Here is an 18,333-nt window from a genome sequence, read left to right as displayed (position 1 = left end):
TAATGTTACTGGGGACTGTATACATTTCTCATTTTTGTTTTCTACTGCAATGTATTCATTAACCATACAAGAGGACGGGGGAAAACCTTTTTGGTAACACTGGGTTATGAGTTTTGCTGTGGAGGGTAGAGTTGACCATCTAGTACTGGCTTTTTTCTGCTCTCTACTTCCTGCTGGATAGGATCAGAGTTCCGTCTTTCCTAGGCCTTTCCTCTTTTCCTCCCTTTATTTCTGGAGAGTTAATCAGCCATGCCCTGTTACGTCAGTTTGCTTTTTAGCTTGGGGGCAATAAAATGGCCCTCAGGGGCCCAGTCTCTCCTGTTTTATGGAGTTTATCAGACCAAAAAAATAGGAGTATAATCTCAATAACTGATCCCCCAGTCAGGACTACTCTTAACATTCAGGCAAAGGTTTGGCTGTCTGCTCAAATTAAAATTTTTGTTTATCTCTAGGTAGCCCTTGGCCTCTTTATATTTGAAGCAAAAATCAAGCTGTAGGAAAGGTTTGGGTAAAAGAAGCAAGCAGAATATATTATAGTGTCTGTTCTTAAACAGGCAGAGAGAAAGGAAGTTAGGAGGAGAAAAACAGAACTTTTATTGGAACTCATTGGGTAGAGCTAGTAGTTTCAGCCTGAGTCATCTGTGCCAAGATGCCTGTGTAAGGACCTGATGGCCCTCCACTTTCTCTCTTTGCCACAGCTTAGCTCTCCTTTCAGTGTTACCTTTTGTCTGCTGCCCCGTTGCTTTGGTTCTTTAAATCCTGGGCTGAATGGGTTAGTTTGAAGAAAGAATGATAGCTGAGGGTGCCATGTCCCCACTGCTGCTGCTGATCAGCTCTTGAAGACCCCATTCATCCCTTTTAGTGTGTGTCTGCCAAATTGTGCCCCTTCCAAGAACTCCCAGATGTGACTCTACCTTCTGCCTCAAAGATCAAGATAGTCCCTTGTTCTCATAACCAAAAGGAAATGCTTGTGCCCCTGAACTGCATAAATTCTCAAATCTCTCTTCTTCTCCTGTCGGGCAAGGACTAACTAACTTTTTATATTTGTGTTCCCATTGCCAGGAATAGTGGCACTTAGAATGTTTGTTCGTTGAAGTTTTCCTTACATTCTAGATAGATATTTTCATATTCTTTCCTTTTTTGTTCTCATAGATATCTGTCTCTTTCTGGAAAACATCATCTCTGGATATATCTTTCATGTCCCATGGCCTGGCTCTTAAGGCTCTCCACCTAATTTTTCTGGCCTTATTTCTCATTTTCTTTCTATTCTTATCCTTTAACTCCCACTCCAGCTAAATTGGACTAATAACTATTTCCTGACCTGAACACAACCTCCTGCTTCCATTCATTCCCACAAGCAATTTCCTATACCTGGAATATCTCTCCATTTCAGAATTTTTTATCTTCCTTCAAGCCTTATCTTACCTCCGTTCAGGTTTTACTTCTGGGAATTCATTCTCCCCGTAGTATATTAATGTGCTATCTGTCCTCAGATTATCTTGTATTTACTTATCTGTGTTTATGTTGTAAAATGCAGGCTCCTTGCCAGTAACTAGTTCATTTTTGTATTTGGATTCCTAGCACCTAACTGGTATTTAATAACTCTGTACTGAACTCTTGAAATGGTACCCTTAAAATATTACTTTGTAAGTGTCTGTAATACAGTATTACATTGATATATAGACTAGTATTTCTAAAAAATTCTATCACAAATTTCTGCATGTTTCTCTTACAAAAATGGGAGCTGAATTTATATAGAAATGGCTTTTAAGACATCATAAAGTTATTTGCATATTGAATTCTAAAAAAATAGGTCATAAAAAGGAAAACACCAGAAATGGCAGTGATTATCATATGTGGTGATAGTAAAGTGAGGTGTGATAAGGAGTACAATATGTTTACCTACCCTTCGCATCTTAATACTTTTTTTCTGTTTACCAGTGGTGAAATACTTAGATTTAGTAGGTGTATATATAATATTATGTATGTTGTCAGTATATTGGCTATATATAAACACCATGTACTAAGCACTATATTAAGCACTGACAATACAAAAGCAAAGAAAATCTCAGGCCTCAAGGAGCCTACATTCTGATGGGAGGGGAGGGGCACAGCACACATGGGGAAGTAGAGTCTGAAGGGATATTTTGGTTCAGGGATGGTGAGGGGGGCCATAGAGTATGCACCCCATCCAAGAATAATAGCAGAATTGATTTGATCATGGTTCTAAAACTTGAGGGAGTATGGCTACAAGACTGCTAGTTAGGCAGTTGAGAAAAAAGCTCAGGGGTAGGGAGTGAATTAAAGCTGGCTGGGGTCTATTTGAAGTAATGAGTGAGTGCTGCAGTTGCCATTCAGGACAGTGGGGCCCCAAGGCAAATGTAACTTGCTCGAGATCATTCAGCTAATTAATGACAGAGCTGAGACTAGAAATGATAGTCTTCTGCCCCCCGATCTGATTTGTTTTCCGTTATACAATTGTCAGCTCTTTCCTTATAGAACTTATGTGTTTTTTATTACTTCCTTCCACTTAGAAATTTGGGGAGAAGTCAACAATTAACTCATCTTAACCAGTTAACAAAAACCAGTTTTGTAAGATAGGATGTAGTGGTGGTCAGAGTAGTGATTTTGGAATAGAGATGATCTGGGTTAGAATACTGTGGTCATTGGGCAAGTCACTTAACTTCCAAGTCTTAGTTTCCTCTAATATGAAATGGAAGCATTACCTCTGGTGAATATGTTGCAGAATTATTGTGAAACTTAGATGGTCATTATGCAAAGCACTTTGCAAACCTAAAGATGCTGTATAAATGTCAATTATTTATTATTAATTTTCTACCCAGGCTAAGGGTACTTGCTTTTAAAATATGTCTTTCCTCACTCTCCACACACATTCCTGCTCTAGCCTACTCTAGATGTATTTGGTGAGTAGAAATGTAATAGCATAGTTTAGTAGTCTTGATTTAGAGTGTTTATTTCAGTGTAACAGTTGATATCCTTTGGAGAAATGTTGATGATGATTGCTTTTTATGTTACATAACTTCCTTGAATATAATTGTGGTTTTTTTTTCCCCCCACAGGATGAGTACTCCATCTTTCCTCAGACGTACTCCATAGACATTAATGGTTATATTCTTGTGTACTCAGTTACATCAATCAAAAGGTAATAAGTACTCATTGCTATTATGTTCAGCCCTGCTTGATAAACATAGCTGCTATTAATCTTTTAGAAAGAATTCAATTTAAAGGTTATCCCCCCAAAAAACTTAGGTGGGACTAACACTAAGGAACCATTAGAATGATCAGATGCAACACTTTTTTTGTCCTCTGAGTCAGATGGGCCATTAAGCAAAAAAGATAGATAGTTTGTTGTTCATATATTCAATTTGAATCATAGAATTAATAAAAAAGATTTGTCTTGTTGATTCTTCATATCATTTGCCTTTCTAGTCTCTTGGACCAGAATAAATGAATACTGATTAGACAAGTTCTGTGCTGCTTTGCTAGTTTCAACAGAAGAAATTTAAATATAAATTTTCTGTTTTTGTACTTAATGGTACAGAAAGTCTTACAAGTTCTATTTACACACCTTATTTTTTAAATTATGTTTTTATTATTTTAAAATATTTTGCAGCACACAAAAAGGAATACCATTGGCCCATCAGAAAGTGTAGGGCTTGTAAGTTGGAGTTAGGATGTAATAGTGTGTAGATGAAGAATGGAATAAAATTAAATGGTCCATAGAAGGATCCAGTCCAGTACCTTAGCTTTGTTGTCATGGTCTTCTAACAAGCAAAAAAGACCTGAGTTTATCTTACTGTAAAGACATATATTATAGTCATATTTCAGTTAGTAGTACTAGTGGAGGGAAACATGAGTGAGAATAACAAAAATTGCAAATGCTCTCCTAACTTATTGGAGTGTGTAGCTTTGTTTACTTGGCACAGGGTAGCATTCTTGCTATAAGGAATAGAGTTTTGACCTTCATATCATCTTAAGGGCCTGGCAGCTTGGGCCAAAGGAACTCCTTGGCAGACTTTCTCCTCCCTAGATCACCCTGAAAGTTCTTATAACTCTTTTTGTTAGGTAACAACTGAATTTGAAGATGAGGGTTCCCAGTGAGTTAGCCTATGTTTCAGGGTCCAAAGAGCTTCTTATCCTCTAGATATTGAGAGGGGCATTGAAAACAATTATTTTAAGATTACTTTTGAGTTAAAAAAAAAACTTAAAAGTTACTATTTTTATCAGTGCTAGCCCAGCATCTGAGAGGCAAGTCCACATTAAAACATTGTCATTTGATTTGGAACTTTGGCACTACAATCTTGCCAAGTATTACAAATTTTTTTTAAAATAACTGTCCTCTCTTCCTAATCCATGGAAAATTGTTACCAATATGCCCTTCAAGCCAATATCAGTCTCCTTTGAAAGGCAGCATGGTGGTAAAAATTTTTCCAGGGATTCCTATTGTTAACTTAAGTAAAGCTCAAACTCTTTAGCCTAATACTTAAGGCCTTCTGTTTTCCATCCTGCAAACCTATCTTTACGCAACCTCATTCTCCAGCCCAATAAGACTATGCACTGTTGTCCAACAAGCCTAGTGCTTTTCCATCTCTGTGCCTTTGGCCTAGAATACTCTTCTCACTTCCCCCCAGATCTGCCTGTCTGATTTTCACCTTCTTTTCAAGTCCCAATTTGGATGCCTTTTCTGAGTGTTCCTCATCCACCTTCTAATCTTTCTTCTTCTTTTGAATTACCATAACATCCTTTTTTTCTTTTTACCTTTCATATTCTTTTTTAGATCGTTTTTGCTTTATATACGTATCATGTCTTCTCTGCTGTGAGCTCCATGAATGCAGTCTGTCTCGTTTGTTTTTTTTTTTATTCTCCACCTAACCTTGAACATTAGAGCCACTCAAATATTTGTTGAGTTAATGAAAGGTGACCATACCAGCAAAATATCAAGGACCACTTCATCCTAAGCTGACCATAGACAAATTTGCAAACTAGGAAGTATTTGTTTTCTGGTGCCCACAGCTTCCTTTTATTGTGGACCCCTTTTCATTCCCTTTCCATCTTCTTCTCTCTCAACTTTTTTCCATTGGTATAGAATTTATCCACGTTTGAAATATAAATTACTATGGACAGCTGAAATTGTTTTTTAAACAGATTGTACAAAGCCCATAAGTGAGATGAAGCTTTAACTGGAATTTCTTTTAACCAATGTGATGGTTACAGGGTTTTTGGGGGGAGGGGAGAGAAAAGAGAATCTTGAAATACCATGTAGATGATGGAAGGCAGGTGGCGTAATAGCACTGGACTGGGAATCAGAAAGTCCCAGGATCATAGAGAGTTGGAAAAGACCCTAAACATCATCTAGTCCATTGCCCTCGATTTGATGATGAGAAAACTTGGACTTAAAGGTTGTGATCCACATAGCAATTAAGTGGCAGACCCACAATTTGAACCATCCTAGCTAACTTCAATCCCTAGTTCTTCTGCTTCTTACTGATTTTAGAAGTGGTACCCTGGGCAAGTCGTTTAATTTCACTGGGCCTAGTTTTCTTGAGTCATCTCTAGGGCCTATCTGACTGACAATCTGTGAATCTGGTTGCCAACATTTATGGGTATCACTAAGTCTTACTGTAATAATAAATTCTGAGAATGTTTTCAGTTTAATTTGTGTCTGCCGAAAAACTGTTCAGAATTTACTTAATCTAATATGGATAGTAATAGAAGACCAGATGACTTTCTTGCTGTTATTTAATACCATATTTGTTTGGAAAACTATCATTTTCAGATGTCATTGCATCACATGTTAAATCTGTTTTGTATATTTTCCCCTTCTTCCTTTATGTTAATTACTGTACAAGTTATAGCCCGAGAGAACTGAAATGTTGGGTAGGGCATTCTTTCTTCTTGATCAGCAGTTCCCTTTTCTGGAAGCTTCGTATTGTCAAGCCTATATTAAATAGGACTTGGGAATCAAGCTGGAAATGGTTGTGTTTTTTGTTTCTGGGAAAACCTTAAGAAATTGAGCGACAGCTAAACTAGATTTGAAAACGTGGATAGGCAATTGCCTAGGGAAACTAGGGCCTAATAGCTAGTATAGCTGTGGGTTTGGCAGCTCTGTGTCACGGACTTAGGTGCTGTCTTGGATAGGCACATTCTATTCCTGTATCTCCATAAGCAAAATAGTTAACAATTCTATAAAGATAGTTTTTCTTTCATCTGTATAATTCTGAGGCTTTATGGGCATGTTTAGTAGCAAAATATCTTGGAGTCCAAGAAGCAGCAGGTGGTATTATTATTGTTTTATCTGTGTAAATTGACATGCAAGCTGTAGTAGGTCTGAAGATTACCTGTGAGTATCTGCAAGACTCTCTGTGGGAATGTTTCTAAGTTGTCAACCTATGGTCTTTTTTCATGACTCAAAGAAATTGGTTGAAATTATTCTCAGCCAGAATCATAACCACTGATCATTATTTTGTGAAATGACACAGTAGTGCCAGAATGGTATAATTTAAACAATCAAACAGGAGTGCTATAAAAGCCATCCAACTTCAACATCTCATTCTCTGGGACTTAATTTCAAATGTGGGGTGACAAATGAAGGTACTCCAACATTCACAGGATCTCTGATTTCACTGGGGGGGGTATTCCCTCCACTGACAAGGGAGATCACACCTCTTCTATCATTTAGCAACTCTCAAAGACCAAAATGCTAAACATTTTGTCACAAAGTTAGCCGGGCTTGTCTTTAGTTGGCAAGCATTTGTTAAGTGCTGACTATGTTCCAGGCACCGTGCTAAGTGCAAGGGATACAGAGAAGCCCATATTCAGCCTTAGCCGCCTGGTAGGACTCGCCAGAGCCTGTGCAGCTTAATAGGGGCACTTCCTCACCAATGACCAGGCTTCTAAACTGAGTGCCCAAGTCCAAATGTGGTCGCTCAGTTGTCTTTGGTGAAAAAAGTGTTCTAGAGAAATCTTTTCTCTTTTGTCATTCGCCTTCCAATTTCATTCGTTTTTGTTTGTTTGTTTTTAGGCAATTGGGGTTAAGTGACTTGTCCAGGGTCACACCACTAATAAGTGTCAAGTGCTTGGTCTGAGGCCAGATTTGAACTCAGGTCCTCCTGACTTCAGGGCCGGTGCTCTGTCCACTGCACCTCCTAGCTGCCCCCTTCCAATTTCATTCTTAAATGTCTTTGGCATGTCTTGGTTGTGTGTCTCACCAAGTTTACTTTAAACCAAGTTTTCCTTCCATTGCTTCTGGTTTTTGAAGTGTTATTACTTATGTTATTCCATATTTCTCTGTAATATTTCATAAATGAGTTTATATGCTAAACATGTGCTACCCTTGCTGTCTTTCTCTGCTTAGAAGGTATTTCATGACTAAGACAATTTTGAGGGGCAGCTAGGTGGCGCAGTGGATAGAGCACCGGCCCTGAAGTCAGGAGGACCTGAGTTCAAATGTGGCCTCGGACCAAACACTTGACACGTACTGGCTGTGTGACCTTGGGCAAGTCACTTAACCCTGATCGCCTCACCAAAACAAAACAAAACAAAAAAAACCCCAATTTTGATGTGACATCCAGTGTTTGGGTCTCTGTGGCAATTGAATTACATTGGTAAAACTTCTGTTTTCCTGATGAAATTGCTGTAATTGGTGTTACTGATTTATTTAAATAGATCAGGGTACAGTTGTTTTAAATGTATGCCATGCCTTTCACGTCTGTTCTTTTGCCTTTGTTTAATCTTTATCTTTGCTCTGACAAGCTGGTGATTTGACTAGATACAGATAACCAATTCAGAACTATCATATCAGGCTCTAGTTATTTCCCAACTGTTAAAATAAAGGCTTTGGCAGTTGTGAGATATTGATCATACAGGGTTATCTTGATTCATTCATGGTTTTCTGTAGCCAAAGAGTTCATCTCAAAAAAAAAAAAAAAAAGACAACAACCAAAAGAATTCATCTCCATACGTTGGTCCTTGGAAAATAATCTATTGCTAGAACCACGTCAGAAACCTTTCCAGCATAATAGAATCTGCTCAGGATCATCTCCACATTTTGAGGCATCAGAAGAGGAATCTCTGAAGATGGTCAGGTAGTTTTTGGTTGTGAGTTTTTTTTTCCTTTTCAATTTAGCAAACATCAACAGAAGCAAATAAACAACTATAACAAATTATTGTACAAAAAACCATAAACTTTGAGTTATTTACAATTTGTTCTTTGAAAAGTTTGATTCATGCCCTTTGGTGGTGTGTGTTTGGTTTTTTTTTTTTTTTAAACATCAGTGACTTAATATGTACCAGGCCTCCTTCCCCCTGTAAAATGCTCCCTGTTTTACTTATTTTTCTTTCATTAAAAAAAGTCAACAAAGCAACTACTTCTTATACCTCATACTAGTAATCCCCCTGCTCTCTGAAAAGAAGGGAAATGGGGCTTGCTTCATCTTTTTTTTGAAACTGAGACAGATCATTACAGTTAATTTAAGTTTAGTTACTTTTTAGTGTTATCATTTACATTAATGTAGTTTTATATTTTTTTTGGCTCTGCCTTTGATTCGCGTAAGTTGATACCGGTTTTACAAATGATGGTTTCATTTTTGTATGTGTATCTCCAGAGTCCAGCACAGTGCCTAGCACATAATAGGGGCTAACTTGTAGCCTAAGCATATTTGTCACCTTTTATAGAACCAATAATATTCCATTATATTTACATACCATAAATTTTCTAGTCTATGAGCAATTTCAGGTTTTTTTCTTTACCACAAAAAGTGCTGCTACTACATTTATTTATTTGCTTTTCTTACTTATTTTGCTGGACCTGTGATTTTATTAGTGTAGGGAATTCCAGGAGAAGTTCCCCTTGCCAGTGCAAATGGACACTGCTCTGTCCCTTCAGATTTTAGTGTTTCCTGGATTACTGAGTAGTGAAGTGCCTTGTCTCAGGGTCTCAAAGGCAGGACTTGAGCTCAGGTTGTCCTGATTTTGAGGGTACTTTGCTATGAATATTTTAGTATATATGGTATCTTTATTTCTACCTTTGTCCTTCTTGCAGAGATCTGTATGTCTAATCTAAACCAAAGTGTTTTTCTGGAAAGTTGTAGCAGATAACATCTCTACCAATAGTATATCCCTTACTATATACTGTGCCTTTCTACCACTGACTATCCTCCCCTTGTATCATCTCTGCCATTTTGATGACTGATGTGTGGCAAAATGTCAGTCTTTTTGAATTTGCATTTGTGGGTCATCTGTTTTAGGGAATATTGGGCAGAATTATTCTTAGGCACTTGGAAGTAGTAAAGTTGCCAATATAACAACAAAATACTCTTTATTGTACTGTAAAGTAAAAGTTTTTAAATTATGTTGAAAATATTTTAAAATTTAGGGCAGTTTGGTCTTATCCTGTCAATATCAAAAGTTGAAAGGAAATGCTATCTTCTATTACATTTGGTGACCAGGTGCTTGTTAACTTAAGAAAAAAAATTAAATACACATCTAGCTTTACACAGTTATTTCCTAAACACTGTCAGTTTTACCTTTTTAAAATTAAATCACAATTTAAGTGAACTGCAATGATTTGCATTTTAAAAGATCTCACAGTTAATTTTTTTAAGCAATCCATTAAAACAGTAACTAGGCTTTATTTTGAATATTGGATGTATGTTCTTCATATCATTTAGTTTCTCGTTTGTTTATTAAGACTGCTTGGTTTCTTAATGCCTCTGTTAAAAACAAGTCAGAGAATACTCAAAAACAAGCATTTATCAATTGATCGATAAATTAGTGTCTACCATGTACAAGCACTGTGCTAAATGCTGGGGCAAAAGACAATGCCAGCCCTCAAGGAGCTCACAGTCTCGATGGGGACACAACAAGCAAACAGATCTGTACAAACAAGCTATATACAGGATAAATGGGAAATAATTGACAGAAGGTACTAGAATTAGGAGGGGTTGGGAAAAGCTTCCTGTAGAAGATGAGATTTTAGTTGGGATTTTAGGAAAGTCATCAGGCAGAGGTGAGGAGGGTGAACCTACCAGGCATGAAGGACAACCAGAGAAAATGCTCAGAGCTGAGAGATGGAGGGTCTTGTTGTTGGAACAGCCAGGAGGCCAGTGTCACTGGATAGAAGAGTCCATGTCAGGGAGTAAGGGGTGAGAGGACTGGAAAGGTAGGAGAGGGTGAGGTTATGAAGGACTTTGAACCCAAACTAGATTTTGTATTTGATCCTCGAGGCTATAGGAAGGCATTAGAGTTTGAGTAGGGAAGTAGCAAGGTTGAATGAATCTGGGCTTCTGGAAAATCACTTTGATTGCAGAATGGAGTGTAGATTAGAGTAAGGAGAGACGAGGCAAGGAGACCCACCAGCAGGCTATTGCAATAATCAGGGGCCTACACTAGAGTGGTAACAGTGTCAGAAGAGAGAAGGGGGGCATATTTGAGAGGTGTTGCAAAGGTGAAATCAACAGGACTTGGCAACTGCTTCGATGGGCATAGAGGAGGGCAGTGAGAGATAGTGAAGAGTCAGAGTTGTATTATTAAGCATTTGCTGTATGCCAGGCAATATGTAAGTTCTGGGGATACAAATATAAGTAAAAACAAAAATGGCCCCTGCCCTCAAGGTGCTTATTTCTAATGGGGGAAGACAACATTGAAAAGGGTGGGGAAGGCATAGAGGCAGAAATTAACCTGAATGTGGAGAGGCATGGTGGCTAAGTCTGGGCAGTGAGTTGGTTTGAACCCTTCTCAAAAATGGAAGTTCCAGGAAAAACTAAAAAATGGGACTATCTACCTTATTTCCAGATGTTATGTCCATTCTAGTTTATCATGAATCAACAACTATTTACTGAGCAACTGTTCTTTTAGGGGGGTTAAAAGGGGGGAAGGATGAGTAAGAGAACTTACAAAGTTTCAGATATTATCTCTGTTCTTTTATATATTTATTTTTAAATTTATATATTTATTTTTTAAAAAAAATTATTATCTCTGTTCTTATAGAGTTTACAATCACCTATGTTTGGAAAAAGACATAATAACAATAGATGGTATTTATATAGTGCTTTAAGGTTTGCAAAGCATTGTCTATATGTTATCTCATTTGATCTTCACAACTTTGGGAGGCAGGTGCTACTATTATCCTCATTTTACAGGTGAAGAAACTGAGGCTAACAGAGGCAGAATGACTTGCCTAGGGTCACACAGCCAATAAGTGTCAGAGGCCAATTTGGGTTTGAGAACTTTCTTACCTGCTGTACTTCCTAGCTGCCTCAGAAAAACCAACCCCTTCATTTTCCAGATGAGGGAACTGAAGCTGGGGTGTTAAATGCTTTGTTGATGATCACAGAGAGCCACCTGACTGCTGTGACGTACTGTTTATGGCTCTAGATGATATGTGTCAACTTCTGTTACTGTTGTTGTGCTTTATTGAGGCTTACAACACACTTTACAGACATTCTCTCTGTCTTTACAATATCCCTGAGAGGTAGGTACTTTCAGGTTTTATTGGCCCCATTTTACAGATAAAAAAGCTGAGGCTTTAAGAAGAATCTTACCCCGTGGTCACACACACAGAGCTAGTGTCAGAAGCAAGATTTGAACCTAGTTCAGGTACTCTTTACATGATCCCTTGAAAGCATACTACCTCTTTTTTTAGATTTTCCAATCTTACCTAACTTCTTTTGCAGTGATTTGTTAGGTACCTCTATTTTCAAAACAACAAAAAAAGCCTTTGTGTAAAGACACATTTCCTTCGTTAACCACATCAAAAGCAAGATGAAGTTGCTGTGTTAATATATTCTTGATTCAGGAATCACAAAGTCCTTTCCAGTAAATTAATGTTGATTAATTAAATGTTTGATTGATTGAACTCAGTGGTTTTTCATTTATCTCTTGTTACTTTCCACAATAGGAAGTCTGCACTTCTGAATAAGTTTAGTGACTTTACCAAGCTAGGAAAAATACCTAATCTCATTACAGCTAATCTTAGCTTCCTAAAGAATGGTTTTTTGTGGTGATTTTCTTAATTATGACAGCTTCTAGGGTGTCCTGGTATGCTGTGAGTAGAATAGCTCAAAGACAAAGGGGGAGGAAAGATGGCTTTGCCTTCCAGGAAATCACCAGAAAGAGAATGAGTGGTATTATAGGAGATAGTTTGCATCATTTTCTTCTTTATTTTCTTTTTGTTGTGTTTAGTGTCTTTCTTTGTCTTATGAACTATTTGCCTTTTATTTGCTGTTTTGACTTTTGAAATTTGGAATACAAATCACTGGTGCTTCTTTTTGCCTCCTAGTACATAAATATCTTATTTTTAAGACAACCTCTGACTTTGAAATGTCAAAGTAAGGTCTATTAAATTACTAAAAGGTTCCTTTCCTCTCCTCAAAACATTGAGAAAAGTTTTGGGGCTTTACAAGAGGATTTTATGTCTCCATATAACTTAGGAGAGAGGCACTGTGGAGCTTTAAAAAGGAGCCTTATAATCTGCAGAATAATTAATGGTAATCCTGTACATTACCAAATAATGTTGCTTAGTGTTCTATTGTCCTCCCTGTGGTACCTTTACTACTGGACTGAGATTTCAGATAATTGTGGTGAAAGAAAATCAGTTGTTCTCCCAAGGTACATCAGAGCTTTCTCCTGTTTGTTGCAGGAGTCTATAGATTGTGTACTCAAAAAACAGTGAGCTCATTAGTTCAAATATGGCTCATTAGTCATATTTGCCTTTTGTTTGGGAAGACGAAAAACTTGTTTCATGTTATCTTTAAGGAAGAATGGGAAGTATAACTTTGGGAAACTACACTTTTGGAAAACAGGATGCAATTTTTGTTCTGCCACTGTTCTGCTTTTTCCTAATCTTATATAAATTACTTTTCTCAAGTTTTCTATCAGAATTATTTGATTAACTTATCTTATTTAACATGCACATATCAAAGTGCTCAGGGGAAGGAAAAACTGTTCCAAGGATAATGCTATAGATATCGATTTAAGTGGTTTCCAAGTGATTTGGGTTTTTTCTGGCTGGATTTGGAGTTTAAAATGTAAACTGCTTTATAGCATGTCTTTTAAATACTACAACCCTAATACAATGAATATGTGCTTTCATCTTTTTTATTTTGTAGTTTTGAAGTGATTAAAGTTATCCATGGCAAGTTGTTGGATATGGTGGGGAAAGTCCAGTAAGTAGTAAATTTATTCCTGTCTCAACTTAAATCTTCAAAGTAGTATGTATTTTCAAGGTAAAATTTACAACTTCAATAAGTTTTGCCTTCTTTTTTTTCCCTCTTTAATAGGATACCTATTATGTTGGTCGGGAATAAGAAAGACCTACATATGGAACGGTATGTAATTAACATTGCTTTATGAATTGCACATTAGATATTAATTTCTGAAACATTTGTACTTTCTGTTCTCAGGTCAAGGAATTGTACTGTTATTTTTGTAACAGTTGTGTTTTTAAAATTCTAAATTTCTAAATTTAGGGAACTGTACAGAGAAGTAGGATCTAAATTAAAATTTACAAAGTACAATTACAGTAAGCCTACCTTTCCTTGATTATTCATAAACACTTGATAGGGTGTTCAGATCACACATTACTGGAAACCATTTTTCCTGTGTTCTTTAATTTTGTCTTAAACTAATAAAATATTGTGGAACTATCTTATAGATATTGGTACGACAAAATTTTATCACAGGAAAATAGTTGGAAATTTTGCCTTTTATTGTACTTACAATAAAATTTGCCTTGGGTATGGCTGGCAAATACCATTGTGTAAATATGTTCCCTGTTGAAATGTAAGTTTAAAATATTAAAATGTAAAAATACAAAATTCTTGGCTTCATTAATGTATTAGTTCTGACTACTAACTAGTATAAGAGTTTATACCTAAACTTAATGGTGTTGAATATTAAAACTGTTCTGCTTTTTAAAAGAATGTTGGCTCCCTAACTCATTGGCAGATATTATATCTGTATCACTTGCTGTCTTTTCTCTCTTCCATCCTTCACCCATCTAGAGTGATCAGTTACGAAGAAGGGAAAGCTTTAGCAGAATCTTGGAATGCAGCTTTTTTGGAATCTTCTGCTAAAGAAAATCAGGTATGTATCTTTTTTAAGTATACTGACAATTTCAGATTTTATTGTAAATAAAATCATAATCACCATAATCAGTTTTCATCCTGTAATATGAATTTATAAGTTTTTCTCACACTTTAATGTGACATTCCTTGAGTGGAAAAAAAAAAAAAGAAAAACTTTGTTTTCAAAGTCATTATTTCTGCTAATGTAACAATACATTGCACACAAAGGCATCTAATAGGTACAAACTCCTAATGTAGACACTTTACATCCTTGACAAGAAATCTGCTTTTCTAAGCTTACTGTACATGACTCCCCTTCTTGTATTCTCTGGTTCAGCCAAACTGGCCTCTTGCTCTTCCTCATACACCACATTCTCCTGTCTCTGTATCTTTGGACAGTCTCTTTCCCATGCTTGGAAAGCACTCACCTGTGTGTTTTCAAATTCCTAATTTCCTTCAAAGTTCAGTGTAAGTACCACCTCTTATATGCCTTTCCGGATCTCCCCTCCTCCTAGCCAGTAGTGCCTTCCCTCCAATCTCATTACCTGGTAGTTATTTTGCGTATGCTTTTCTGTATACATATTGTCTCTCTGAATAAAATGTAAAGTTCCGTCAAGGCAGAGATTTTTTACTTTGGTCCTTGTGTACAAGTTGCTGACTCAAACTAAATACTGTTCTAGTGGCCCAAAGTAGTTTAATCTTCCTTAAGTCTCCAACATAATACAAAGTAGTACAGGCTTTGGGTTGGGAGGGGAAAGGAAGGGAACAAGCATTTACTAAGCATGTACTATGTGCCACGCATTGTGTTAACTACTTTACAAATAGATCATTTGGAGAGAGTGGAACCTAAGTGTAATTAATGAACTATTATTCTAAGCACAGCTCTTTGTTTTGTTTTGTTTTTTTATTTAAAAGAAAAGAAGTATACTTAGTTATTCTTTTACTGTTGGGTGTTCCCCCTGAATACTTGAGTGGATGGAAGTTTAGTTTATATCTATACCTGTCATTAAAATAACCATTTTAAACTTTCATTTGTATTAGAGGTGTAATAGAATCCATTGAGCTCTCACGCCTTTCATAATTGAGTAGTTTCCTAGAGAAAATATATTTTTATAAAATTGAAGATCAGGTGGCTTGAATGAATCAATGGCTTATATTCTTACATATTCCTTTGAAATCCAACATCTTCTATTGAATTTTTGACCTCTTTGAAAAGAGTAGTAAAATCATGGCTTTTTACTGTGAGCAGTTAATATTGGGACTGTGAGATCATGGAATATATATATCTTTAGAAATACATTGGTGAAGGTGTTGAAAACGAGGACTTTTTTCAGAGGCAGCAGTGGAAACAGTGGAAAAGTTACTAGATTTGAAGTCGAAGGGCATGGGTTCAACTCTCAGCTCTACTACTTGATACCTGTGTGGCCTTGGGAAAATTACCACAGTGTGCTTCAGTTCCTCATCTGTGAAGTTAAGGGCCTGAACTACATGGCTTCTAAGGTTCCTTTCAGCTCCCAATCTCCAGTGACCCTTAGCACAGTCCTGCCTGCCTACCTGAAATGGGAAGAAAAGGAGAAATCAGATGTGATCTCTGAATCCTTTTCAATATTGAACATAAGCCCGCATTGTTAAGTGTGGGACATTTATCAGTGATGGTTCCATTTGTAATATTGAAAAGGAGATATGTTTTAATTTAACTCAAAAATAAGTAAAGCTAAGTTATGAGAGCTACCCTTAAAGAAAACCAAAGCTGTGATGAATGACCCTAGGTTTGGAGCTAGAAGGAACCTTGAAGATCATCAAGCCCGGTCCCTTCATTTTGTGGATGAGGACACTGAGGCCAGTCCTCTCAGAGCCTTTTAACCATGGTAGGAAAAGATGAAGCAGACTGAACCGCTGAAAGATTTCAGATGGAAAAATGTATGCCCACTTCATTATTAATGCTTCCTCTCCGGTAATGGAATGTTAGGTGATTCTTTAAAGGAATATTAATATAGCAAGATTTAAAGAAAGGAAAACCATCTGGATACTCACTTTAATCTAACATCCTTCATTATACATAAACTCAAAAGTGCCAACTTAAATCCATCTGTATAATTAATGAAATTTTTTTACCTAGAAAACTGGAGTTTAAAAACATCTGCTATTTATGCGTGATTTTTATTCATTTCTATGCTTTTCCATATACCACTTTGCTCACTTCTCAGTAAGCTAATAGCTACTAAATTTGGCTATACCTGTAAGCAATAGATGTGTATTTATCAGAATTCTACTTAAAATTAATGGTCATTGCTTTCCTCTTTTCCAGACTGCTGTTGATGTTTTTAGGAGGATAATTTTGGAGGCAGAAAAAATTGATGGGGCAGCTTCACAAGGGAAGTCTTCATGCTCAGTAATGTAAATTCCACTGTAAAACCTGAGGACACTGGGAATATAGTCTACCTGAAGAAGCAAACTGCCCATTATCCTTTAAGATAAACTATGCTTCTTTTTTTCTTCTGTTAACCTTGGGTCAGAGGTTTTTTTTTTTTTCCCTTCCCTTCAGATTATGTTCAACTCTGACTTATGTCCAAATGGCTTCACTTCCACTTTCAAATTTTAAGCAATCATATTTTCAATTTATATATTGTATTTCTTAATATTATGACCAAGAATTTTACTGGCATTAATTTTTCAGTGTAGTTTGTTGGTTAAAATAATGTAATCATCAAAATGATACATATTGTTACACTACTCTTAACTAGGCTTGGATATCAGTGTTTCTTTCATTGTGTTAAATGTATACTTGTAAATAAAATAGCTGCAAACCTTATATGTTTTGTTGCTTGATGTGATTTTTAAAGATAAAAGCTACCGTACTCAATTCCTACTCTTGACCTCTATGAAGTACTTGGGTTTGTTTTCTAAGAACCTATTAGGAAGAATGAAGAAAACTGAAAAAAGGAAAAACCTATCCTGACCATAGCACTGGAAGGCATCACAGACAGCTTGATGAATGTTTGGTGGCAAACTATAGAGGAAGAACAATTTCTGTTGACAACTGGATAATTTGAGAAAATTTAGAAAATTGGAATGAGTAACTTAAAGCTTATTAGTTTGTGTTAAAATAGTATTTGCCATATTTTCTCCTCTTAATCTATAAAAACCAGAAAGTTGATTTTAGACATTTAATTAATATTGTTGTGGTTGTCACTTTCAGATGATACTGAATAGACTTTTTTTTTCCCTTCCTAATAAGATTTATTGAAGATTATATTGACCCTTCACATACTAAATGTTTTCTGCCAGTGAGTTAGGTAGGGGGTCATATTGATTGATTTGACGTAGAAGATTTTTCATTTATTTCAGTAGTCAAAAATTGTTCATTTGGACATGGAAGGAGTAACTAATGATAATTTCTTGGTGATAAGGGATTCTTTAACTGTTATGTTGGGTATTACTTTCCTATCACCCAAGAGGGCCAGGCTCTAGGAATGAATATATATAGAGAGAGTACTTTTTCTAGAGGTGGTTAATCCATAAACATTTTTCATGAAGTTGGATTTTCAGAATAGTATCCTTTCACTTAAGAGCACAGCACATACCTGATTTGTTACTGTATGAACAGCTAGTTTCTCACTGAGAGTATCTAATTTAACATGAGAATTGTGACTTTAGTTCATATGGATATTTTGGATCTTAGTATTTTTGTCTCCAGTTATAAAATGAAACTATTCTTTACAAGATAAAAATTAAGTACTTAAAAGACCTCTTGTGTTATAAAATCTCAAAATATTGGGCACAGCAATCTAAACTATGTAGAGCATGTTGATATTGTGAAAAATGTGTCATTATCCCACGCCCCCTCCCGCACCCAACAAATTTAAACTTATTTCAAAAAGTTTGAGTATTTTTCAACTGTTTGCTTGCCTTTACTTTCTGAACCTTATTAGAAAAACTCACCATTTATTTTCTCAAATGTTAGGTTTAGATCATAGCTTACATTTTTTAAAATCTTATTTTCTTTTATGGGAAGAGAAAAAAGTGGTATATACTGTAACTTATTACACCACACAAGATGACCAGATTGAATCAGAATCAGTTTGAACCAATGTACTCAATCTATATTAGACCATTTACAATCAAATTAATTTTCAGCAGTCTGTCATTAGTACAGAAATTCCATTTGCTGATTTGACCCATGACTTGTAGAACTTTAGTTGAAGTGGAATCACATGGTCATTTAGGCTAATTTCTCACTGAGTCCAAA

At 36.2% G+C, this 18,333-nt stretch overlaps 1 protein-coding gene across 1 annotated transcript in view; it reads left to right on the top strand.

Moving 5' to 3' along the window:
* RHEB (Ras homolog, mTORC1 binding) overlaps positions 1-16,896 on the top strand; it is a 63,266-nt gene extending 46,370 nt beyond the window's left edge. The window contains exons 4-8 of the mRNA XM_027841067.1: positions 3,081-3,163; positions 13,128-13,184; positions 13,299-13,346; positions 14,022-14,103; positions 16,393-16,896. Coding sequence (XP_027696868.1) covers positions 3,081-3,163; positions 13,128-13,184; positions 13,299-13,346; positions 14,022-14,103; positions 16,393-16,485 — 363 coding nt within the window. The 3' untranslated portion in view covers positions 16,486-16,896. The remainder of the gene's footprint in view (positions 1-3,080; positions 3,164-13,127; positions 13,185-13,298; positions 13,347-14,021; positions 14,104-16,392) is intronic.
* Positions 16,897-18,333: the final 1,437 nt, after the last annotated feature.

The sequence above is a fragment of the Vombatus ursinus genome, unplaced genomic scaffold (genome assembly GCF_900497805.2).
Source record: "Vombatus ursinus unplaced genomic scaffold, bare-nosed wombat genome assembly UNPS02014852.1, whole genome shotgun sequence".
NCBI classification, from domain to species: Eukaryota; Metazoa; Chordata; class Mammalia; order Diprotodontia; family Vombatidae; genus Vombatus; species Vombatus ursinus.
The sequence above is the reverse complement of the archived record's forward strand: the minus strand, read 5'-3'. Positions and strand labels throughout refer to the sequence as shown.